The 27,544-nt window shown below is 33.2% G+C and overlaps 2 protein-coding genes and 1 long non-coding RNA gene across 3 annotated transcripts in view; 2 read left to right on the forward strand and 1 right to left on the reverse strand.

The window, feature by feature from the left end:
• LOC149484250 (TBC1 domain family member 12-like) overlaps positions 1-16,211 on the forward strand; it is a 53,691-nt gene extending 37,480 nt beyond the window's left edge. The window contains exons 3-7 of the mRNA XM_089701800.1: positions 8,335-8,541; positions 9,612-10,179; positions 10,745-10,873; positions 11,945-12,137; positions 12,887-16,211. Coding sequence (XP_089557926.1) covers positions 8,335-8,541; positions 9,612-10,179; positions 10,745-10,873; positions 11,945-12,137; positions 12,887-13,098 — 1,309 coding nt within the window. The 3' untranslated portion in view covers positions 13,099-16,211. The remainder of the gene's footprint in view (positions 1-8,334; positions 8,542-9,611; positions 10,180-10,744; positions 10,874-11,944; positions 12,138-12,886) is intronic.
• A 6,008-nt stretch (positions 16,212-22,219) lies between these two features.
• nebu (solute carrier family 2 member nebulosa) overlaps positions 22,220-27,544 on the forward strand; it is a 59,160-nt gene continuing 53,835 nt past the window's right edge. The window contains exon 1 of the mRNA XM_089701816.1: positions 22,220-22,238. The gene's annotated coding sequence lies outside the window, so the exon portion shown is untranslated. The remainder of the gene's footprint in view (positions 22,239-27,544) is intronic.
• LOC149484253 (uncharacterized) lies at positions 24,536-26,161 on the reverse strand. The gene is made up of 3 exons (XR_016316399.1): positions 25,924-26,161; positions 25,226-25,367; positions 24,536-24,875 (listed from the first exon to the last, which is right to left on the reverse strand). It is a non-coding gene; the product is annotated as an uncharacterized LOC149484253 (long non-coding RNA).

Raw genomic sequence — 27,544 nt, forward strand, 5'->3', positions numbered from 1 at the left:
TTTAACTTCGAATAATTCTAATCAATAACCTCCAAATATTCGAAGGGTCATAACTCATAAGTATTTGGACCGTGTCAGTACAGTGTCAGTGAATTCCTTTTAGAGGGCCTTTAACCTTAATTTTATCTCTTTGTTTCATCGTTATACAGTTTACATCAATGTTATGTTAAACTTCCTTATGTTTTGTATCTTTAACCGACTTCAAAAAAAAGGAGGAGGTTATCAATTCGGCCGGTATGTTTTTATTTTTTTATTTTTTATGTATGTACACCGATTACTCCGAGGTTTCTGAACCGATTTACGTGATTCTTTTTTTGTTCGATGCGGTCGAATTGGTCCCATAAAAATTTTATTCGGATAGGCCCAGTAGTTTTTATTTTATGAGCATTTTTGTCTGTATTTGTAAATGTTGCAAGTGCAAGTTTGAAGTCGGTTGTTTTTAACGCAGTTATCACTTGTTTAAAGAAATTTTAATATGGAAATAGACAAATAACTAAGGGAAATAAGTTTTAAAGCTGTATTCTGAACAAAGAAAATTTTTTACTATATTGAAAGAATGTTGTTGAATATTGTATAACTGATGTTTTAAAAATTCTTATCTTTTAACTCTAATAACACCAATTAATTCTCAGGCAACTAACTACTTGTTTATAAACATTTTACTTTTAAAATACTTTCTGAATCAAATTAATTTATCACCTGCCTATATATACCTACCCTATTTTTAAAATTTTTTTTTCTCTTATGACTCATCGATATTTAAAGAACATGGCAAAATGTGATATTTCGTTTAAGCTTTTTCGTAAAGAAAAGATAAAATTCGATCACAAGCGAGATTCGAACCCGCATCTTTAGCCAAAGGCTAAACGTAATTGTAAATGTTATGACGTAAGTTACAGTACAGTTGTTACGTTTGGAAGTAACCGCATTTTAGAATATTAAAAACCACATCGAAACTGGATTTTACTGTGTTAATGTTATGAATGAATTGTTTATGTCTTCACAATGAATCGACAATAAATTATTGAAGCGTATTGATTGGTTTTAATACTTTATATCGACGATAACGTTGTTACTCAGGAAAGGAAAGGTCTTCTAAATAAGTAATCTCGAATCAGTAGAGACCATACCATAGATAGTATAATAATTAATAGTAGGTTCTTTATTAAACGTATCCATACTTCACACAAAGTAGGCACTAAAAACTACTTGTGAAGAATTTAAGGCTGCGTATAAAGCCAGAGAATTTCTACGATCCATGAGCGGGGCCCGCGGGCCATTACGCGCCATGCCGCGCGCCCTCAAAATCCCCTCATACACCCGGCTCATCCAACGTACGTAATCCAATTTCAATATTTTATGTTTTTGATCTGACAATATAATCGAAAATATCATCAAGTTTTACATATATTTTATTTTTTATATTTGGTCTTGAATATTACACGTATCAACTAAAAGTTGATTGGTGATTTGACTTTATACCCATTCTTAAGCTACTTCCAAATTAAATCAAATACATATCTTTATTTTGCTCTATATTGTAAGTAAGGTGTTAGGTACAATATTTTCAATTATCCTAAAACCCAAACTTTCTTACAAAGTTCTTACTTCTAGTTCGTAATTATTTTCTCCACTACCAAAATAACCTAGGTCATCAGATAAATTTAAAGGTCATTATCATTTGTAGTGTTCTGAGTGGTCGACATGTCTAATGTTGTGGTTTTACTCGGTCACGCATAAATAACTCTACTAAGAGCATTATCATTACATGAAATTGGAATGGTCTGAATTGGGTATAATTTTATTTTTTGGCTTTTTAATAGTATTATCACAGATAATACAATTCTATAAGTACTAGAAGTTGCCTGTTTATAATATTCTAGGACTAGGACAAGAACAATGCAAACACATTTCTATGTGTTTCAAGCTCAATATTAGGATAGATTAATTTTATAATTTGTCTTGCAAATATAAATTATTTCCTAGGTAAGTAAGTTCCTAGGTAAAACCTATAAATGTTTGGTATAAAATTTGTAGGTAGTAGTTAATTGTGTATTTATTGCGTGTATCTAAAATATAATTGAAATTAATTTTATGTTTAGTTTAATTATTTTATGCATAAGATTGCGTGTATGAGTACATTAATCATGTAGAAATCGAATATAAATATTTATTTATTTCAAATAACTGTATTTCTTAATCAAATGAAGAGATTAAATGTCGACGCTTTTATAATTTTTAACACCAGAAAGTAGATCGTAATATGTATTATATCTTCTTTGTTTATTTACATATTAAAAATTTCTTTGAATACGAATTCATCCAAACTTTAGTTTTATATTGTTTTTTTTTTCTTTAGTATTGCCCGGAGATTTAAAAAACTATTTTACTAGCTTTACTTTTATATTTATTTGTAACCGACTTCTTTAGACTAAATTTTGACTCATTTTAAACAGATTTAATTCTAACTTTGCACATTTAAGGATCGGTGATAATACTATATTTTCATGTGGTTATCTTACTAAAGCGTGTTTTTAGTTGTTTTTTATTTTAACTGTTATTTTACTTGAAGCATAGCTATTATTTCTTTCAGGGCCGATTTTTCAATGCTTGGATAAAACTTATTCGTCGAATAATGTATAAAACTACCATTTTAAAAACGTATTCTAATTGCCCGTATTTGACAGTTTACGTGACATTTTAATATTATCGTGTAATACTTTATTGGACGGATAAGTTTTATCCAAGCATTGAAAAATCGGCCCTCAGATGATTAATGGTTATCTTGAAGTTAGAGTATCAGATGTCAGATCGCGTGAGATGTTATAATTGGCACAAGGATCGTGTTATAGATGTTTCGTTTATTCAGATTTATCGAGTTTAGTTTCCAATTAATGAGTGTCGTTAAATAGATTTAGTGTTAGAGGTAGAGTTGTAGAATGAGCTATCGAGCCATGGCTCAATGTCCTAGGAAAGTGCAAATTCTTCTGCGTAGTTTCACATAAACATGGGGTCTAAAATCAGTATTTTTTTCCAGTAGGAAAAATGACAAAGCTTATAGATCGTCTAGCAATATCACTGTCCCAAACTGGAATTAATACTGCTTTAAGACATCATGGTAAACCAATATATAACGGTTTTAAGGCTGAGATAATTTACATAGGCCGTATAGATCTCGAGGGCTATTGATATTTTAATGTTTGTCTCTCAAATCAATGTAACCTTATTGGGTATGTGTACCAAACAAACTGTAAATCATTGACATTTTGATTACTATTTCTATAGAAAGTACTACTTGAAGAGGGTCATTAAATGTACGGAGTTGTCCAGTCACGAACAGATGACCGACCCTTCGTTATTTACCTATTTCCGCTCTTGTGATTTATTTTATTACATTATATACAAAGGCAGACCCGCGGCTTTGCGTGGTACTCGGCTTAAAAATATGTGCTTATGCAGAATATAATCTGTGTCTGCCAAGTTTCGTAGAGATCCGATCAGCTGTTTTTGCGTGAAAGACTAATAAACATACATCTTTTTGTGTTTATAATATTAGAAGAAAGTATCAGTAGTGATTGCTGATTTTTTCATATGTGCTACGAAGTCGAATTGTCAGATCCTTGCATGGAGGTAATCCGTATACCTATCAAGTTTGTAATATCATACAGTTTGAAGTAGGTTTCAATTAAAAACAGTATTGCTCGGTTAAGGTTAGAATTGTAACCACAATCATTATTACTGATTGAATTCGGATTGTCCATGTAAGAAAACAATCTATAAATTGAAATATAGTCCTAGGTACTATTTTAAATTTTAATTGCTTTTCCCCGATCGATTCCTATTTGAAAATAACTCACTTTAATATGACAATCCTCATAAACAGTACATAAAGTTAGTGCAAGGCTATTTATGCTCCCTCCCAGCTTTTCCATTCAACGTGTACTCCCTTTTCGTGTATAATCTTTCTTTAATATATTTTTAATCTTCAATAGGCGTGTGCACACAGAGCGAGCAGCCTCGCGAACTAATTGTGAGAAGCTCGTTCTGTTTAAGTGTTGCTCGGCCGAGAAAACACGCGCTTTTATCGACCGAGCCCCGTCCACATTGACCGAGCTGCTTCGTTCAGCAAATGTTTCGCGAGGCTGCTCGCTCTATGTGGACCCGTCCTTTGAAGATTAAGAGGAAAATGTCAGCACACGCACTTTCTTCGGCTGAGTCTACACTGACCGAGCTGCGTCGCGCAACAATTGCTTCGCGAGGATGCTCTCTCTGTATGCACCCGCTTAATAAAGAATGTTTATTATACATACCTACATCAGGTGTAATGAAAGTGGGAGACCATTAAGTGAAGTCACGAGGTTTACGACCCATCATTACCAACCTATTTCCCCTTTGCGTCTAAATTATATCTACTAGCTACTCGTTTGTATATAGATTTCTATAGTGATTACAAGAGGGTTACTTCGTATGGAAGGAATGTTGTTTGAATGGAATATTCTTTATTGGATAGTCGGGAGAAAATCAATTTGTACGAAGCTTTTGGGTGACTTTTTTTGAATAAGACCAATTATGAAAAGTGCTTCATATTGGTTGAAATGGTTGTTAATCATCTCAATAGATGGCGCGCGGTGTGTCCCTTCAGACACATAAAACTGAAATAATAGAATAAATTCGATTGCTCTGGCGGGTCACGAGTGGCTGAGTTGGTCAGGCATCCGCCCCGGAATGGCGCGAAGGATGCGGGTTCGAGTCCCGCCTCGTGATCGAATTTTTTCTATTCTTTATAAATTTATATTTATAAAGCATTTGAATGCCATAAAACCAAAAATATAAATTCAACAAAAAAGGTCGTGTTCCATCGTTACAATATTGTATTCACTGAAAAGTGCTTCATATTGGTTGAAATGGTTGTTAATCATCTCAATAGATGGCGCGCGGTGTGTCCCTTCAGACACATAAAACTGAAATAATAGAATAAATTCGATTGCTCTGGCGGGTCACGAGTGGCTGAGTTGGTCAGGCATCCGCCCCGGAATGGCGCGAAGGATGCGGGTTCGAGTCCCGCCTCGTGATCGAATTTTTTCTATTCTTTATAAATTTATAAGACCAATTATATTTTTTTGTATAAGAGCAATTATTATATCGTCTTTGGGTTGATTACTTCAGAACTTTCGACAGGGAGAACCGATTGTGATGTTTTTTTTATTTGAAAGATAGAGCCATTTAAATTTTGACCAGTTCTGACCATTTGCAGGCGTTTTAGTTTTCTATAAAAATATTTATATTTTTTTAGTATCTATCAGCACAGTATTTTATGAGTTTCGAATACTTCTGATTGCTTGCTAGTGAAACTAAATTTTCTAGTTTATTACGTATATTATTGAGTTACAATCGCATCCATGCAATTTAAAATCCATCAATGTTTATTACATTTGCTACTTGACTGCTCAGTGCTCGGACGGTAACCAGATTGCGTCGTAATCAAGTCACGAAACATTGTACTTGTTGCATCGTTGCACCGACAATTTGACTAGACTATTTTCATGTAATATGTATTTAAAGTCATAGTATTTATCTATATATTTGTATATAAAGAAAGTTGTGGTAGTTAAGCAACTTATAAATCAAAAAAGGCTGAATGCATTCTGCACAGTTTCAATTGAGTTTCAAAGTAAAATTATATTATTATTATTTATTTATATCAATCTATATATGTAAAAGAGAGTCACTTTATTTCATTCATCTCCACCCAAAATATGATAATTAATAAATGAGCAAAAAATAGACTAACAGGTGATGTCGGGATGAGCAGCTAGTTTAATATTAATCCAAAAGTATTGTAATAATAATTAATATTACGTGAAAATTAAAGGCAAGTTTCAGCGATTAATCCAATTCGATTCGGTCGAAATAACGTTACGTGAACTAAGGGCCGATTTTTCAATCCCGAGATAAACAGTCTAATAACTACCCCTCGAATAGATTTATTCAATTATTTATCTAACTCATAACGGCTCGCCTATTTTTCAATCGTGATTTATTTGATGAACAACTATCTGACCAAATATTTCCATATTGGCAGCTCTGCTCTCGGAGTGGCGAATCAAACATATTAAATTAGTCAGGTTAGAGCGGGATAGAGTCAACTACAACAATTTGTCAACAACCGTCATTATGACTCACGTCTTGTATTGCTCTTGTCTTCTATGATTGTTGATTGTTGTTTTGATTCGAGTAAAGAGTTTGGTTAAATTTGTGTTTCAATTTATATATTTTACGATGGAAACGACATACTTAAAGCCAGCGTTCGGCAAATTTTCAATGGCATGGTCATCAGTACTATCAAAAACATCAATTTCAATATGATTTTAATTGATAATAATTATATAGAAAGAGGTTTAATTGTTAATAATTCTACGCTCTATGTTATGACATACGAAAATATCCCAAATTTGACGCGTCAGTTGTCAACTCAAACGCCTAACAGTCGAATAGCGCGCTATCTGGCCGTTGGAGCGGCAAATAGATTTATTCCTCAAATAACGTAGTTATTCGATAGATACGACCTATTCGTCTGTTGAAAAATTGAATATTTTGTTAACTGAAGAATAAAGTCTATCCAGCTGTTTATCTGGGCATTGAAAAATCGGCCCTAAGTTATTGAACTTTGCTGTGAAATATCGAAACTTTTCCTACTAATATCCAAGTGGAATGATCGTTTTCCACTGCCATCCCAAAACATTTTATTTATTTATTTATGTCACTTTGTTGTACAATACGAATAGATAAACGAACGACGAATAAAACACATCACTAACAAACAGGCGGCCTTATTGCTAACAAGCAATCTCTTTCAGGCAACCTTAACATAAACACGTACAACGAAACATCTGAGCATGTATTGATAAATTTAAGTACATACACAATTAAACAAGTTTAGGCAAATTTTTCTTGAAAATAAAACTTGTAGGGAAACAAATTACGTACACGAACTGCGTGCGAAGCCGCGTTCAGAAAGCTAGCGGGATAAACCACAATTTCATACTATGTATTTAATTGAGTTGTGTTAACGTTAATTATATTACCATCAATAAACGATTTAAACATCGATTTCCGTTGGATCGTTAATTTGAGCTACTGATTGGCTGCACAATTAGTGATAATGTGCGAAATTCTTTGAATGTTGTAACCGTTTAACATGGCTTACACTTCTGTTTTAATTGAAGTTTTTAACACAAGCAAGTGTTATATGTGAACGTGTGTGACATCTGGATGGGTATATGGATGAAGTCAAATGGCTAAAAATCTTTAAAAGTACGCAACGGATTTTGATGCGGTTTTTTTCAATAGATAGAGAGGAAGGTTTTAGTATATAATTTTTTAGGTTTTAGTCAAAGCGGGCGAAGCCGCGGGTGGAAAGCTGCGTTGCCTATTCAAATCATAAATTAGAACCATTTAGCAAATATGCAAACAAGAGTAAATAATTACCTAATAATTACAAGAATATACGTAATTATGTATGTAGGCAATAATTATGGTACGAACGGAAAAGACAAACGAGTATGATTATATAGTAATACACATACTATGGAGTAATGATTACATAGTAGAAGGTATGATAAATATAGGCTGAGATACAAATTTACTTCCTGTTAACTATCGTGTTTCTATGAAGATCGACATTTTCTTTTAAAATACACATCCGACTTCCGTGTTTGGTATATCATGGCGTATTTCTTGTTGATGTGACTTATTTCCCATTTTCGTACTTAAAAAGGAGAAATCTATAAAAAAATCTAATAATTTTAGTTTTGTTAAGCTATTGCATAGCTTCTATCGCGGGCCTTGAGCGCGGGGACCGAATCCAGAAATTCCGTAACGAAAAACCTCACGCTCCCCACTCCGACGGCGAGGAGGTATGCAATAGCTTTACCGCGGCAGTCCCCGAGTGCCACACGTCTTTTTTTATATTACAGAGGTTGTCTACCCCATTGTGATTCGATTTATTAGCTACACAGTAAGCACGACTCGATCAACCTAATCTAATGTAATTTATGTTCTATTACTTAAAGGTACCATTTTTGTTACGTACATCAGAATTTCTAACGATAAAAGCACTTTAATCTACCGAAGTTATATTTACATCTAACCTCGTGTAACCTTTAGCCTCGTATCGATAAAATATGAATAAGTACCAACCCGGAAAATAATACAACATTAATGTTTATTGACGGTTACATTGCTTTATTGGCGGTTTCACAACTTCTGGACAAGTTCTGATTAGCTTATCTGTCTTAACACTAAAACTCATACCAAAAATTTAATTCGTTCCAGGCCATCGAACCTGCCAGCCAAATGCACAGAAGAAGCGCTTCGTCACAAAGCGGAGCACGCTCGAATGGTCGAAGCCGCGCGTCGTCGAGTAGAGCGTGAAGCTGCTGCGCGACACGCTAGGGTGCAAGAGTCGCTGCGATTGGAGGAGCGGCTAGCCAGACACGCTAGGGAGTGGACCGTGAACATACTACCCGATTGGCACAATATGTAAGTAATTAGTCGATAAAAATATAGAAAGATGTAGGGAGAAATGCATGCTCGAAGCGATGTATTTAGCGTGAATGTGCGGCGCGACACGCTAGGGTGCAAGAGTCGCTGCGATTCGAGGAACGACTCGCTAGGCATGCCAGGGAGTGGACCGTGAACATACTGCCTGATTGGCATAATATGTAAGTTACTAGTTGGTCAATATCGTAAGGTATAGGGAGAAGTGTATGGTCGAAGCGGTGTGTGGAGTGCGAAGCTACGGTGCGGCACGCTAGGGTGTAAGAGTCGCTGTGATTGGTCGTTCCATGTATATCACACAATACTTAATAGTAGGTATCCGTATTTAAATCAATATTATTTACTTGTTGAAAACTTATTATATTATATCTAACAGTTTATCTTACAGTTAGCGCTTATCATATTTAATGCACACATGCAAACGTTAGTAAATAAATAAACAACAAAAAGTTTGCATAGATAATTTTTGTTAGCGCAATGTCATCGTCACGTACGATCTCATTACGTCACAGTCTGAGAATGTCTATGATATAAATATGACCCAGAACTATTGTCTATGTATTTTTGTTAACTGTCACGGACTCACAGATAAAATAATATAGATTATAGACACGGGTCAAGTCCACAGAGCAAGTAATGTACTGTCAAGTCACTATTGTAGTGTGAACAATATGTGACTTCGTTTTCTGCAGGCGGTTTCCTTTGTAGTTTAAAAAGCGTAGTTAGTGAATTTTAAATGATATTTTGTATTACAATGGTTATTTTCATTTGGTTATGGACTTGAATGGTTTAATGTTTTGTAGTCTAAATTGTACTAGACCATGTTTTGAACAGTAATTAGGGTGTAGAATGAAATTGTTATTTTTTTGGCTGTATTATTATTTGGTAGATTCAATTCGTTTAATTTACATTGAACTCGACCAAAATGGAATGCAATTTGGCTATTTATGAAGATAAAATCACACCAATAAAGATAAATAAAACTTTATGCACTTTTAATTCCTGAACACATTAATCATTAAAGTAAATAACAATATATAATCTTCTTTCAGGAAAAACTCAAAACGCACACTAGAGCTCTGGTGGAGCGGTCTACCACCCTCCATAAGAGGCAAAGTGTGGCAACTAGCCATAGAGAACAAACTGAAGATAACCCAAGAAATGTACCAGGATCTAGTAGCAAAAGCTAAACAGAAACTACACGAAGCACAACTGCGTAGAAAGCGGTTAAAAATCAACAAGTCTTGCGATTGCAAAACTAAAGATACAACCGAAGAAGATAGGCTATCGATCAACGGAGATTTGGACAAAGAAAACCGACCCAAAACAGAAAAGGCTAAATTAGATGAGGAAAAACAAAGACTCGGCATGCCCAGGAACTTTAGTGAACAGAATTTGAAAAGCATGAATTCGGAAAGTAGTGAAAAGAAGTGCTGTTCGAAATCCAACCCTAATCTATTAGACTATAGTGACGAATGTTCCATGGAGTTGATTCAGTTGGATATAGCAAGGACGTTCCCACATTTGTGTATATTCCAACCGGGAGGACCGTATTTTGATGTTTTACATGAATTGTTGGCTGCGTATGTGTGTTATAGACCGGATATTGGATATATACAGGTAATTGTTTTGAAATCTTTTTAGTAAGATTGGCATGAAATTATTTGTTACAATTTTTCGTTTATTTTATTTAAAACATATGCAGTCCTACTATTTTTGCCATGAATTAAAGCTAGTAATTGTTATCTCTAAAAAGATGAACATATTTTCCGGTAGGCTAGAGAACTTCATATTAAATGTTATTTTAAAAGATGAAAGTAAGTCCGTTGGGAAATTCAGAATGAAAATTTCTCTGCAGTTTTGATGCAGAATCCTGATAACGCGAAACGGCGTGAATTTCTGGGTATAAACATAATTCAGTTTCAACTAAAAATGATAAGCGATCCAAATAACATACAGACTAGGCTTTTTTCTTTAAGCTATCGCATAGCTTCTATCGCGGGCCTTGAGCGCGGGGACCGAATCGAGAAATTCCGTAACGAAAAAACCTCACGCTCCCCACTCCGACGGGCACGGAGGTGTGGCTTGAAGGCATGGTATGCTATAGCTTTACCGCGGCAGTCCCCGAGTGCCACACGTCTTTTTTTGTTCAAAATTGTTTATTAATCCATATTTTTTCGTTCAGGGCATGTCGTTCATAGCGGCAGTATTAATACTGAACATGGAGGCGCCGCAAGCTTTCATATGCTTTGCGAATCTACTCGACGGGCCCGTGCTGAGAGCCGCTTTTACAAGGGACGGGGCTATGATGCAGGTAAGAGATGTTTTATTGCAATTTATATTACACTAGGTTTCCGCCCGCGGCTTCGCCCGCGCAGTCAAAGAAAAACCCGCATAGTTCCCGTTCCCGTGGGATTTCCGGGATTGCGGCATTTTCCCGGGATAAAAAGTAGCCTATGTAAAATATCTTCATACCAAATTTCATGAAAATTGGTTCAGTAGTTTAGGCGTGATTGAGTAACAGACAGACAGACAGAGTTACTTTCGCATTTATAATATTAGTATGGATTCTAATCAAGGATTGGTGACACTACAATAATTTCAGGAGTTTATCTTATTATTGGAAATCTATACCCAAAGTAAAAAAAAGATCATAAATGAGTATTTTTTTTAACTACATTATTAATCAATTGTTTATTTAGAGGGAGACTTCCCGTGACCACGCTCGCTGTAAAGTGTTCGAAAAGTCGGGAAAATAATATAATGAATAAATCGCGTTTAAAATCCTTTAAAAAGTCTTTAATTTCTAAATATAATTCTGGCGTAAAATCAAACACTAGAAAATACAATTGTTTTTTGTGCAATTACATTATTAATGCAATGGCAAAGTCTTAAATCAATTGGGAAGTAATAACAAGCCATACAAAATACACTGCCGTACAATCTTTTACTCTTTTTAATTTAGCTTACCTATACTCACTTTACTTTCGCTCTATGTAATATCTGTCGCAGTCAAATTGTATTATTTCGCCGTTTACAAACGCTCGGCATTGAGTAATATGTCGAGAATTCGTAATTTTTTGGTTTAGATAAGGGGGTGGGTTAAGTTAGGTTTGTGTTTTTTTAACTACACAGAAATAGGAGCCCCACGAAGTGGGGCTCCGTCGGCTCGTGACCGTCTTTTTGTAGAATTTTGGAAAAAGTGAATCCTCAGCATTTTACAAAATGCCGAGCATTTGTAAACGGCGCAATCATACAATTTGCCTGCGACATATCCAATATAGATAGAGCTGTTATCTCTATCCAACGTTCGTTACAGCGTCTCTTTAATGACAGCCGACTTATCTTTCTCTATCTCTTATAAAAGCTCTACTTTAACTTCCAGCGTCTCTGGAAAGCCTACAGCCGCTTACTCCGACACCAGTTACCGGCTCTAGCGGAAACAGTAGCGCCGGAGCTCTATCTGCTCGAGTGGCTCTACACGGCGTTCGCGAAGGCGATGCCGCTGGACGCCGCGTGCCGCGTGTGGGACGTGTTCCTTAGGGACGGGGACACTTTCCTGTTTAATGCGGCTCTAGGTGTGTATATAGTGATATAGAGCGTGTTTGTAGAGCGTACAGTTGCCGACTCTAACAGACAGTAGCGTCCATAATATGACAGCGTTTGTAGAGCATATGTGGACACTTTCCTGTTTATTGTGGCTCTAGGTGTGTATAGAGCATGCCTTTATCGGCTCTAGCAGATAGAAGCGCCCATATGACAGCGTTTGTAGAGCATATGTGGACACTGTTCTGTTTATTGTGGCTCTAGAGGTGTGTGTAGAGATCTATCTCTCGCTCTATCACGCTCTAGCGTGTTTGTAGAGTTTACAGCTATCGACTCTAGCAGACAGTAACGTATATATGACATTCGCGTTGGCAGAGCAGATGGGGGCACTTTTCTGTTTATTGCGGCTCTAGGTATGTATAGCGACAGAGCGTGTTTGTAGAGCGTATAGCTGCCGACTCTAGCCACGGTAGCGCTGGCAGAGCAGATGGACACTTTCCTCTTTAATGCGGCTCTAGGTATGTATAGAGCATACAGTTACCAGCTCTAACAGACACAACGCTCTAGCATACACAACGCTCTAGCAGACACAGCTCTACCTGCTCGCGTGGCAAGTTATATGTGTTTCTACGGGATGGGAACACTTTCCTGTTTAGGGGTTGCAAAAAATATCGCATGTAAGAAAGATAAAATATAAAACGCTTTAAATTAAAAATGCAAGAAAATTGTTACATTGATGTTTATTCTTTATCATAAAATAAATTCCATCAACTCTTTCCAGGAATACTGCATCTCTACCAAGACGAACTAAAAGACATGGACTTCATATCAGCAGCGCAGTTCCTAACCAAGCTTCCCGAAGACCTGGACACCGAAGCGCTGTTCAGAAGCATCTCCTCCGTCTCCATGACCCTGGATGGACTGTCCTTTGAAGAGCTGGTCTCCTGCTCCCAAGTGGACACCCTGGATGATGATGGGTGTATAAGGTTATGATACAGGAACAGCTTCTGGGAGCTAGTGGAAAAGCACCTCCTCAGTCTACCTGACCCTGGATGGGCTCTGCGGAGAGCTGGTTTCCTGTTACCAAGTGGAAACCCTGGATGATGATGAAGAATTATGATTGATTATGTAGGAGCAATTTTTGGGATGTTTATGTAGATATGATTTGAGGTCCTGTGACAGAATTGCTTTTGAAAAACAAAATTGTTGGATGATTATTTTGAAAAAAAAAATTGTTGCTTTTAAAATAATGTTGCAATAAATAGAAAAATAATTCATTTTATAATTTTGTATGTCATAGTTATGAGGTTGAACTGTCAAAGTGACATTTCACGCATATAAGATCGCCATGTTTAAATGATGTTCCGTAGATTATAGAAATTGGTAGTTTCTATGTTCATTATTAAAGTTCATTATTTGTTACATTTAAATGATTTTTTTATATTTTCAACGACTTATTGTGAACGATTTGGGATAAAGTCCAATTTCATCTTTCATTCCTTTGAATTTATTTTTCAATGTTCAAAGCATATACTAATTAATAATACTGTAAAAAGCAATTACTGTCACAGGTAACAAATCTTATAAAAGTAGTAGTATATTTGAAAAATGTGTGATTTTTATAGCTATATGAATGTTATGATATTGATATTAGACAAGCATATATTATGTATTTGTAAAAATGGTATATTATGTGTCTTATTTTCACTAGGGTTATGGGAATTAAAAAATTAAATACATATTTAATTCTATACTTTTTATAATTATTCGATAAAGATTTTGTACGGGGGAAGTTTTATTTTTATTAGTAACTTAGTTATTTATTGTTCTCCTCGCCATGATATTACTGATTCTTAAAACATATCATACAGTCTCATAAAATAATTTTAAATCGTTCTATGTCTTAGGATTACATGTAAGTCCTTATCGGATTGAATCTTTTGCGTACCTGTATTTTAATATTATAATAATTGTATAAAATAAATAAATAAATAAATATAATGTCCTATAATATTTATTTATTTATTTATTATTTATTGTATGATCGTCCATATGTCATAATATTAAATATATGTAAATAGAATATTGTAATTGTAAATTGTAAATACAATGTAAAATATCACATTTTTGGAACTTTGCCCCGAAACTGTTTGAATCTATGCCAGTGTATATAATTGTAAATAATTTATCGTCAATTGTAACAATTATGAATATATAATAATATGTATTATAACATACACAACGAGTAGTAACCGGCCTAATAATTAATGAACTTCGAATCTTTCGAATTAATTATATTTCTAGTGTAATTGTTAATTATCTGTAATGTTTAGTTTATTTTGTTTGTGGTTATTTGTGAAATTTTAATGTTGTAGCGTACCTACTGAGTATCTACTGAAATTCATACTAATATACATCAAATTACTCTCAAGAGCAAAATTAATAATATGTCTGCTCAGTGTCCTTCTAAAATGCAAAAAATATACATAAAATATCCAATTGCAAGTTGAGTTAATTCATATATAATACACAATATTATGAATGACATAATATATCATAATAAAAAATATTGTCTACCCAGAAAATATTTATCTCTTTTATGGGCCGTATAAAATATAACAAACTCCTATTTTCACCAAACTCATTACATACATGTTAAGTTCCATTGCCATAACCTTTTAAAACTCAACTCAAACTCAAACTATTACTCAAAAGTACTATACTATCAGTTTTAACTAAATACTCGATCGAATATACAATTCACATTCAATACTATTGTACCAATGAAATGTATTTATTCCCTAAGTAAAATCGTTAAATTAGATTTTTTGGCAACCCTACTTCGATAAAAATAAAGTAGAGGCAACCCTATTTATTTTGTACGTAACTTTTATGTTAGACTTAGGGCCGATTTTTCAATCCTTGGTTAAAATTTATCCGTCCATTAAAGTATTACACAAACATTTTAAAATGTCACCTGTAAACTGTCAAATACGGACAATTAGAATACATTTTTGAATTAATGGTAGTTTAATACGTTTTGCGATGAATAAGTTTTAACCAACGATTGAAAAATCAGCCCTTAGTTGTTTCTTATATCAATAATACATACCACTAATTAGAATTAAAAGATCAGTTGCAACAGACAGGCATAATATAGAACGTTATATTATAGTTTTATTAAATGAAACAAAAATGAACATTTATTTTTATTTTAATAATTTCATTGGTACATTAGTTAATGAAAAGTGACTATTATTATGAAAGAATATGGGTTCAAAACGTAATTATTTTTTTATATATATATATGTATGTGTTACATTTATAGTATATTTATATTTAGGTATGTTTATTGGTTGTAATATAGTTTTTTGGAATATTTACTTATGTTTTTTCTATCGATAATTTTGATTTTATCTATGTAGAAATTTATATTCTATATTATTTTTGTATAATTAAGATTTATAAATATGTAGTTTAATTCGGTATTTTGTAAATATTATACTTTAATCAGCTTTAAGAATGTAAGAACTGTCTTGCCACGATATTAATAGCAATTATAATCAACACTTTTTATTTTTCGGCACAATTTTGTTATTGTATTGTAAATTTTATTTTTAATGTTTATATGAAATATTATTTGTTTTTAAATCGTGGCGAATATATTTACTTTTTTAAATTCTTAAATTACGATTTTTTATGAATTTCATTGGTATAGCCTTACATGCTCAAAAATTAAAGGTTACTTAGTTTAAGTTAACTTTAAGTACCTTTAATTTCTAAGTGTGTGTTAAGTAAATAATAATATTAAATGTAATATGTGTCTGTTTCAATTGTACTGTAAAGTTACTATGTATATCTGTCTCTTACTTTCGTTTTAAATAACGTGAGATAGCATTATTCTAAAGTAATATTACATGTACATTGTAAAATAGGCTCTATTATAAGTGGTATATAGTATATTATAGAATTATGGACAGTTGTGATGTGGACTGACTATTATTAATAATGCCATCATAAGTTTTAAATCGAAATTTAAGGTAGATATTCTAGCCCCAAACTGTAAAGAAGTAATAATTATTGAATAAATATGATATCGAATTTAATCTTGTCTTTTATTTTTATAAAAACTCCCCTAAAAGTGTTATATGGAAAAGGAAACAGCAAATTTCATAGAATGGGAAACCGTAGTTTAGAATTCAAATCAAGTTAGAGCTACTAAAAACCGTACTAAAGTCTATAAACATCATAAAGTTGTTATTGTTCCCTAGTATACCTTTGCAAGGTGTTATTTTATTTTATTTTTATTTATTACTAGCGGTCCGCCCCGGCTTCGCCCGTGGTACATATGAAAAATAGATGTTGGCCGATTCTCAGACTTACCCGATATGCACAGAAAATTTCATGAGAATCGGTTCACCCGTTTCGGAGGAGTATGCAGACTAACATTGTGACACGAGAATTTTATATATAAGACTAGCGGTCCGCCCCGGCTTCGCCCGTGGTACATATGAAAAATAGATGTTGGCCGATTCTCAGACTTACCCGATATGCACAGAAAATTTCATGAGAATCGGTCCACCCGTTTCGGAGGAGTATGCAGACTAACATTGTGACACGAGAATTTTATATATATAAGATTATAATATAGTAATATTAGGTCATACAAAGTACCTAGTTTTACAACTTCTGGGATGTATTTCATGTCATCGGTCAGTTAAAATTAAAAGTAATATGTAAGAGGCAAGGCAAATGCCAAGTGAGGAGCGTCGCGATTAATCGCGCGAGTAGAGCAGTGTGTGGCCAGAGAGGGCAATGTCGAGGCGAATAACGGCAGCGCGATGAGCAGGACCAGGAGCATAGTGTGGCTGCGGTATTAGAGCATATGAGCAGTGAGCACATTATGTAATCTAGTCGTTGTTTTCATAAGTATCTACAATTTACCGCTCTAAATACACGAATACTATTAAAATACTTGTAAATTATAAAAAAGAAATAAAACTTTCCGATTTGGTAGTGTGTTTTTTATTTACTCCGAACCCATCGAATCAATTCGAAAAAATCAGCAGCAGAAAGCTATATTTTATTTCGATTTTATCAGTTCTTCACGGACGCAGCCGGGACGCGAAGCTTGTATATTACCACAATAAATACATACATGGTAACATATGACTAATAATATACGTAAGATTTATTTAATTTATGTTTTAACAGATAAGTGTTATATTTTGTAAATGCATAGTATTGACGTCACATTGACCTTTATTAAGTAATTATTATGATATAGTTATCTGGACTAGTAGATAGCTAAAAGATTCCACCTACAAACAAAACAAAGGGCTATTACATATTTAAATGCATAGTTTACGCTACAAAGCTTGCCAAAAATATTCATACATACATTTATTTGCTCGAATGAAATAGGTGAAAAAAATGTTTCTAATGGTGGTAAGTATTTCTAAATATAAGTTAAAGTGGTTATATTATTTCCTCGCGGTCCGCCCCGGCTTCGCCCGTGGTACCTACCTACATATTTTTATAGCCTATGTTGCTCAGTGAAGATGCAGCTTTCTAATGGTGAAAGAAATTTTGAAATCGGTCCAGTAGTTTATGCGTGAAAACCATACATACATACATACATAATTACAAACCTTTCCTCTTTATAATATTAGTATAGATAATATCTCGTGACACGAAAAAATCATAGCTATGAAAATGTAGTTGTAACCATAAGTTTCAATATAAAGTAATACTAGAGTTTATTAGGTAGGTACGTTTATATTTCATATGAAACATTGATTTTAATTTTTATACTCTGTATTTATAGCATTAATTTTATAATAAATAATAAATTCTTTATTTGACAACAAAAAAAAAATATATACATGTACATGCAATTATGGGATAACTTAGAGGAAAGTAACCAAATATGGGCTACCATTTTGTTTTTGGGCCAAAAATTAAAAACTTTTTGAAAAATAAATTTTTGTTTATGTAATAGTAATTAGTCATACATTTTTTCATAACACCGTAACAGTCTTATTTTTTTATTAATAAACTATAATATTAAATTTGAACAAAAAACAAAATTAGATAAAAGGCACCAAATATGGACCAGACCCTCAAATATGGGCCACCTATGTATTTCTTAAGAAAAAACAATTATGTTATGTTAATATCTACGTAGAGATCAAAGAAATTTGGTAATTTTAAGAAATTAATAGTTTTACTTGCAAAAGTCGCATATCCATGTATCAAATTCTGGCCCAGCACAATCATTATGTGCCCAAAGCTCAAGCACCGAACCCAGAGTTCTCCACTTGTATTCTCTGAAAAAAGTTGCTGGCAGAACATACATTCTGCATCTGCACAAGTAGGAGCGTCTTCGCTGATTATAGGATCAGGATCAGTGTCCGAATCTAAGGGATATCCTCTTCATCTTCAGCAATCACCAACATAGCCCATAATCGAAATTCTTAATGAAAACAAACTTAACCTTGCATCTTTTAAATAATAGAAAACAAATAAGTAAAACTTCCAAACACATGAAATTAAACTCATATCCTACGAATAAAACATATAGTCATTACACTAATCCCTTATTTTCAATGATAAAACAACATATTTTTACGTACCCTACAAAATTTTGCGGCAGCGGTGCAGTGACGACCTCTTACCCCAACGGCAACTCGCGCCACACGGATGAGATAGAGTGATTGCGCTCATAGGACGAATGAATGCGACAGAAGATAGTCATTAGTTGCGGCTTTCGATTGTTTGTTTATGAGAAATGTTACTAGCCCATATTAAAGCACTAGCCCACATTTAGTTACTTTCCTCTACATATAAGTAAAACATAAACCGTAGCTGTAGGTACAATTAATTGTAATATTTGAACAATGTCTCCTATGCTAGGAAATGTCCTGTGTTACAGGAGACATTTATCCATCCGTTGATACAAGTTATATACCTGAATATTATAACAATTCTATACTATGCAAGTATCACTTTAGCCAAAAATTTGATGAAATTAAAAAAATAAACTCTTTACAAAAAATAAGAGAAATTGAACTAAAAATCTAAAAGAATTTAAAAGAAAGGATATACGTATTTAAGATAGGGTTATAATCTCTATCCTATCCTACTAATATTATAAATGCGAAAGTTTGTGAGGATGGATGTATGTGTACCTATGTGTATGTATGTTTGTTACTCTCACGCAAATACTACTGAACCGATTACAATGAAATTTAGCACACATATTGAGGGCCACTTGGATTATCACATAGGATAGGTTTTATTCCGGAAATCCTACGGGAACTATGCGGGCTTTTCTTTACGCGGCCGGAAAGCTACTTTAATATAATGAATCCCTATTTGTATTGTTCATGGCATCATGCGTGAATAATTGGACCGATTTCGATAATTTTTTTTGTTGTGTTTGTAAATACTTAAGATATTTGCGATGAAAAAAAAAACACTTAGTTAGCCACTATTTAAATTTAAAGCGATAACAGGATATCGGGGTTGGCTTTAGTTAACTGCCGCACGAATTTGTTGGAAATATTTATATTTTTAGTTAGCTAGGTAATGTAAGATTGTAATTCCAAAATATTATCGTTAGGAAACTTGTAGTTTTTTAGTTATTAATTTTTAAAGTTAATAATTTTTTGTGCGAAAAAAGTGCATTTATCCGTTTTGTTGTGCAAAAAAAGCGGACCAAGACGTTCCATTTCACTGTACTGTGACTTTACGCTGCGGCCGGCGAGTGCCAAAAGCGACTTTAGGGTGATTCCTACTCAAACAAAAAAAAGACATGTGGCACTCGGGGACTGCCGCGGTAAAGCTATTGCATGCTATGCCTTCAAGCCACACCTCCGTGCCCGTCGGAGTGGGGAGCGTGAGGTTTTTCGTTACGCAATTTCTGGATTCGGTCCCCGCGCTCAAGGCCCGCGATAGAAGCTATGCAATAGCTTAAAAAAAATCTACGTAGGTAGGTTAAAAAACTATTAAACTTTTATTCTTAATATCCAAATAGGTAGCGAGGAGCGAAGCGACGAGCGTGTTAGGTTAACTCTTGAACTGCCGCACGAGCCGAGCGAGCGAAGCGAGCGTGCCGCGGCAGCGGCCGGCGAGTGCCAGAAGCGACTTTAGGGCGATTCCCACTCAAACAAAAAAGACGTGTGGCACTCGGGGACTGCCGCGGCAAAGCTATTGCAAAGCATGCCTTCAAGCCACACCTCCGTGCCCGTCGGAGTGGGGAGCGTGAGGTTTTTCGTTACGCAATTTCTGGATTCGGTCCCCGCGCACAAGGCCCGCGATAGAAGCTATGCAATAGCTTAAAAAAAATCTATGTAGGTTAAAAAACTATTAAACTTTTACTTTTAGTATTCAAATAGGTAGCGAGGAGCGAAGCGACGAGCGTATTAGGTTAACATTTGAACTGCCGCACGAGCCGAGCGAGCGAAGCGAGCGTGCCGCGGCAGCGGCCGGCGAGTGCCAGAAGCGACTTTAGGGCGATTCCCACTCAAATAAAAAAAACTACGTAGGTTTTCACAACTTGTTTGTATTTTATTTATGTATCGTAAAATTTTTGTTACACCAATTCCATACATTTTGAGGTTAGAATAGGAAAATTGATTTTTCTCCAAAACTATTGGTTTCCTAAATTTTCCCTTTTGGTGGGAGGGTCCCCCCCTCCTCCCCCCCATCCCCCCCCCACAAAAAACCTATAATACGTGCGGCAGTTCTCTAAAGAAACCCCGGATATCGTGTGTCAGGTCAGCTAGTCGACAATAATAATCAAAGAATTATTATAGTCGATTTCAACATTAAGTCCTTATTAAAATCATATGATCAAACTCAAAATCAAACTCAAACATTTATTTATTCAATTAGACTTCTTCTAGGAGCACTTTTGAAACGTCATTACGTATACATATTTTAACATTTACCACCGATTCGGAAAGCAGTATCTACGGAGAAGAACCGGCAAGAAACTCTGATGCAACATTGCTAAAACATAATATGGCTTCGGTGGTGTTACATTTCTAGGCTTTTAGACAAGTACATTTCTCATCAAAGAGTAGTACTAACATAATTTTTGTATTACACAATTTATCGAAATTTATCTTGTAACTGAAGGAATACATTGCGTAAGATATGAGGTAGGCGTTGATATAACTACTTATAGCGTTCCGTATAAAATATTACGAATTTAAGAAAAAAAAAACGAAACACCTTTTTACTTTATATAACATCGTTAGTTTGCATTCATAACTATAAACATGCTATAAACCCATTCGGCATGACGAGCTTAAAAAATGTTATTTCAGAAAAAATTTCATTATTTCAAAAATAATTAATTTAAGGGTTGAAAGGGATGATATACATAAATTTACATGGAATGGTAGTCTTGCAATACCTATGTATTGCAAGACTACCGTTGCACTTCGCTTCTATGCACATAACTATTTATGTGCATAGAAGCGAAGTCGCGTAAAGAAAGTAAACAATTACATATATAACATTTTAAATATTATAATTAAATAAAATACCAGAAAGAATTGATTGGAAGAAATATCAATTACGAAATTCTTAGGAGTATTATTTCGCATTCACTCAAAAACTAATTTTTCTTCTAATGTAGAGTTGGTAGAGTGTCATGAAAAGCTTGTTATAAGTAAATGAGAAGTACAAACATTTTATGTTATGTTAATGTTATCATCTTATGTAATTAAACAGAGTTTTATTCTTTATTCATGTTCTATTCGAAAAAGTGCCGATTTTAAATGGCCTTTATTAGCGATACAAATCAAAGAAGCCAGATCAATCTTACTATCCCTTTCTACGAAACAACTCCGTCAATTTTGGCAAAAGTTTTATCAATAGACGTCACTGACCGTCCACAAATTGCGTCATTCATGCTATAGATATTTGGGATACGGGTCCCTAATCTATCTAAGGTCCATTGTACTTACGAGGGGTCCACACGGCGCATGCGTAGGGTGCTGGCTGTCAGTCGTGGATGTGTCTAGTTATTCACTAGTTTATCTTCCGAAAATATCTGTGTAAACATGTCCGAAAAAACTAAGATAGAAACCGCGGAAACGATGGGGCTCTTAGACAAAAAGGTATGTGGTTGTTACATTTTTTTTTTAATTTGTATAATCTGTCAAAAATGTCATCGAAAGGTCATCGTTTGAAGGACACGGGGTCGAAATAAATGAAAATCATGAAAATGATTTGTAGAATTGACAATATTACATGAATTACAACAATATTTAATTTAACTCTACGTAACAATTATTTGTGTTTTGTTAGACATTAATTGCATATTTTATATTATTTATCAAATTTGGTTATGTACCTATATTAAGTTATATAATGAAGAATGAAGAAACTTTGATATAACATGTCATTTATCACTTATAATAAAATTAAATTTATAATTAATTATAGAAGAATAAAGTATGGTTAACCAAAATCGATTAATTTAAAATCATATTTTGCTAAATTATTATGCTATTTACCTAATACATATATTATATAATGACATGATTAAAAAAAAAACAAAAATCAATTAATCACGACAACGATGTAAAGCAATAAATTACGAATTTATGTATAGTAGGTAGGTAGAGCTAAAATAAGTTCAAACTCTACATAGATATTTTAACTAAATATGTACTGCAAAACGATGTAGGTACGAATTTACATTAACCGGTTGTTAATCTCTAAAATAAATACATATATAACTACAGTAGCGAATAATATTTGATCTACATTTATTGACTTTTTAATTTCACACCAAGATCGACTCAAATCTTGAAGAAACATTGACCGATACAATATTTAACATTAAAGTTGTCTTAGTTATGGTGTATTAACAATATTTTGGTGTTTAATTTGATTTTATTGAGTTTAATTACAAACATTTACATAGGTAGAGTTAAATATAATTAATAAATGTGGATTTTCTGAAAATATTTATTTTTCAAGCTCAGAAAGAGTTCAGAACGAATAATTTCGTTGATATCAATTACAGGAAATTTCGTTCAGATAATATGTAATAACTTAATGATTTAGGTAGAGTCGCAGAATATGCTTTGAATAAGCTTTGAATAATATAATGTTATCTATGTGCATTGAGTTACTATGTAGTACATAGTAATAATACCTCAATGACTATGTGGCTGTTCGTATTATGATAGCTTGTATTAGTTAGTTCTTTAAAGAAACGAATCTTCAATGGCGGCGCTTATCATTCCCTCTCGCTCACACACGGCCGTACGGTATGCAAAAAAAAAATGGAAAAATAAAATCACTAAAATGTATTTGATTTTCCCTATAATAGTTTTTATCGTAAATTTACAATGTCAATTATGCATTTGCGAAAGTAAATAATGTTTTATTGGAATTTGACAAAATATGTTCTTTGGGAAAAGTTGTTCAGTTTTATGGGCTTATTACAAGTATTATGGGGATTTTATTACATTCTGTATACGTAAATATGATAATTCATATAAATACACAAATACAATAACAAAAAAGTTTGTCAACAAACAATTTGAAATAATTAATAAAATAATTATCAATTTACGTTATTTTTATTTTCTTTTTTGATGATCCTACCATCTGTCAAAGTCAGCTTTGGCCGCCATTGAAGATTCGTTTCTTTATTGAACTGACTAATACAATTATTTCATAGACTTTGTGGTGAACTCTATTTGACTGGAGCCGTAACCATGGCAACGTACAAACGTACTAGTTTATGCAAGAGTTTATGCAACTATTTAGATGCAGATTAGATTAATTTATGTAGGGATGCACATGCGCTTTATTATCTATGCGACAAAAAATTGTTTCTAATTTTGAAAGTCATATATGGATACAAAAAGGCACATTAATTATGCCTTACATAACATAATTATTTAATTACAGTCATAATTGTACATAGATATTACGATACACTTTTATAGGGATTCTTATTAATTTAAGAATATTACGTAGGTTTATTTTATTATTATCACTATCTTTTAGGGGCAAATACATTAGTTATAAATATTACGTCACTTAACGAAAACGTGCCAGTCGTCTAGTTGATAATTTATCAATCGTAATTCGCACAGATCTAGTACCACTAGATTCAGAACATGCGTGGCCACCTCAGTGCATTTCGCTCTATCTTCGAGTGTTGCCATTTTATAAACTTTCCTTCATTTTAGGGAAAATTTTCATTAAAAATACGTCCTCAAATTCACTCTTACATTAATTATTTATTACAATAAACAATTCAGTGCAATAAATAAATAATGTTAGGTGAATTTGAGGACGTATTTTTAATGAAAATTTACCTTTGTAGTTTTTATATACATAATATACATTCGAGAAGGGAAGACCACAAATAAAGGAATATTAAATTCAGATACAGTTTCAATGTGTTTTATTATCATAGGTTATTTTACACATGTATAAATTTCTGTGCTAAGGGCCGATTACAAATATTGGAACATAAAAATCAAGTAGGTACAAAATCTACGTAGCCCGATGTCGAATGTTTTTCGTACGTAAATGTACGCTTTTGGGCTTATGAAATTTAGACATAAGGAAAAGTTGCGTAGTTGGCTTGAATATCGTTTCCTTGAGTTTTAGAAAATCTTTATTTCCGTTTTCGATGCTGCGGAGAACTTCTGTTTCTTCCATATTTATAAGCATTTAACAAGCAATTTCTTAAGACGATTAGCTGATATCTGTTTTTGCTTCTGCAACTGAAAAAATAAATTTTAGAATATAAAATATTTTTTGTGTCAAGGCCATTATATTAATTATTTTAATACCGATGTATTGGTATCAAAGTATAACATTAATATACTAACATTAATAGCAAATAATTAGAAATAAAAATACTTCAATATATTAAATTTGAAACTATGGCATCAAAACAACTCTGCTTTTAGAAATAAAAACATTTTTAAAGAGAAATGCTAACAATTAATGGCAAATAAAATGGAATTAATGCTTAATTTACTCCGGTTATAAATTTTTATCCATTATTAACTATGTATTACCAAATAACTTGTTATTTTTATTAATAAAGATGTATTTTTTTAGTACAAACCAGTTTTCGAGTTTTAGCACCTGGGGACACATTTTAATCATTTGATTTCTGTCTATTCCTTTTAACTCCTCTATAGCTCGTTGATGGTATTGGAATTTGGATCATCATTTTGTGTTGCCGATACTGACTGCACAGATTCAAACTAAAAAATATAAATTCTTAGATTTATATTTTACTTTTATTTTACTAGAGAGTTAATGTAAAAAGCAATTTAATATGTAACAAAGTTTAATAAACGCATATGAAAATAATCTATCTTAGGGTTATAGGGAAATCTAACAATGGAATTTGATTGTGATTTAAAATCAACTTCTTAAAATGAAGATAAGTAATTACATTCATGCTGATTGTTGGCGTAGCATTTGACTCAAGGAGAGATTATTTAGGTTTGCAAACAAAAAAATTGCGTTAAAATTCTTTGAACATATTCTCGCTTTTTAGATGGTACCCAATTTTACCGACTAGCATCAATCCATATATACAAATGCCATTATACGTTGGAAAACTATGGGACAAACATTTTTTTGCAATTTTGTGGACTTTTTTTCCCATTTGCAGGCAACATTGTGATTGAGGTTATCTTACACTTAAAAGCTAAAATTACCACGAAATATTAACAATAAGAATGATCAGTTGATAGGAAACAGTCAATTATAATGATTCTGATATTATGTATCTTTATTTAATTGTTTACTTACGAATGAAATGAAATTCCATCGGCGTTTGTTTCCGTGCGGCTGTTATAGCCTAATACGCTGCAACCACCCATAATTATAAACACTCAGTACACGTAGTACATTCAGAACACTTTTATAATTAACTTCCAAATGTATTTATCACCAAAAAGAACATTAGACACAAGAAAACTAATTAAATATCAGATCTGCTTTGTTTGTTTGGCCCAGGTTTGACAGGGGCCAAACAAAAAAAGTGGCCACGCAGATAAGGACAAAAAAAACGTATCTACATCCCCTTCACTCACATAATGTAAGCGTAGCTATCTATCTCTTTTCACCATAGCATTGCATATCTACTGGTACTAGATCTGTGGTAATTCGTATCGGAATTACCATAAACAAAAACAATGACGAAACGTGTTAATCTTGTATTTAAATAAGTTCATATATTGTGAAAGCCGCTCTTCACTGCTCCGCGTCCGCTTGTGTGAACCCGGGATAAAAACGAAATATAATAGACTAAAAACAGTAATAGATTATGTGGCTTTCTAAAGGTCAAAGACATTTTAAAATCGGTTCAGTAAATCGAGAGATTATCCACACAAACTTTACCTCTTTATAATATTAGTATAGATTAGATTTGCTGCGCGGTTTCACCTGCGGATGAACCCGCGGGCAAAATCAAGCATTTCTAGCTATAGCTAATGCCTACGGCCTACCTATATCACTGTAAAGTTTCATCCAAATCCGTCAATTACTTTTTGAGCCTATTCATTGCAAACATACATACAATTATTTTTATAACATTAGTATAATATTAATATAGATTGGCAAACAATTTGGTCGTGCGTCATCCACCCTTGTTTTCGGACAATATTTGTTTGTATAATGTATGTGATATCAAATACGTTTATATAGGTCAGTAGGTTTTTGTACAATAAGCAAGAAGCATTTATTCGTCTACAGAGAACTGATAGGTATTTGATGAGATCAAAAATTGGATGATTGATTAGATACCTACGGTACTTTGGCAGACTTTCGGTGTTTATAAGTTTCAGATATTTTCCCACATTCCAATTCATGGCTAAGAAATGGGATACATTGATCGAAATATATTTAGAAGTAATCTACTCGTATAGTTAAATCTAATAATTTCCATACGTTTAGAGTAAAAACCATAAACAAAATTCGTAATATATTCAAATTATTTAGCAAACTATGAATGATGATTACTTTCACATATTGTTATTTTCCGACACCAAAATGTTTAGCGACGTCATTATAAAGAGATTAGTAGATAATCCTTAATCTCGTAAGTTCAAAGACAAGAATTCTTCTTATCTCAGGCTAAGGTATGTCAGGTATGTATTACTCAGGTATGTCATGGAGCATGGTCAGTCAAGCAAACATTAATTTTGGCATAAACATAGTAAATTGTAAACGAAACAATACCAATGAGGCTTTCTTTGCAATTATATTTGAGTTTAATTTGTACTGAATTTCTAATAAATTATATGTTAAATTAAAGAACAGTTCAAACGAGATTAAGAAAATTTTTATCGCCTATAAATAAAATAAAATAGTCCTCTCTTAATTATTCATTATTCGAACTTGAAAAATGGCGCGCCAACATGACGAAAAT

Source organism: Colias philodice, chromosome 12 (genome assembly GCF_061535455.1).
Source record: "Colias philodice isolate Cphi_HAF_F1 chromosome 12, ilColPhil1 Martin Lab GWU primary, whole genome shotgun sequence".
NCBI lineage: Eukaryota > Metazoa > Arthropoda > Insecta > Lepidoptera > Pieridae > Colias > Colias philodice.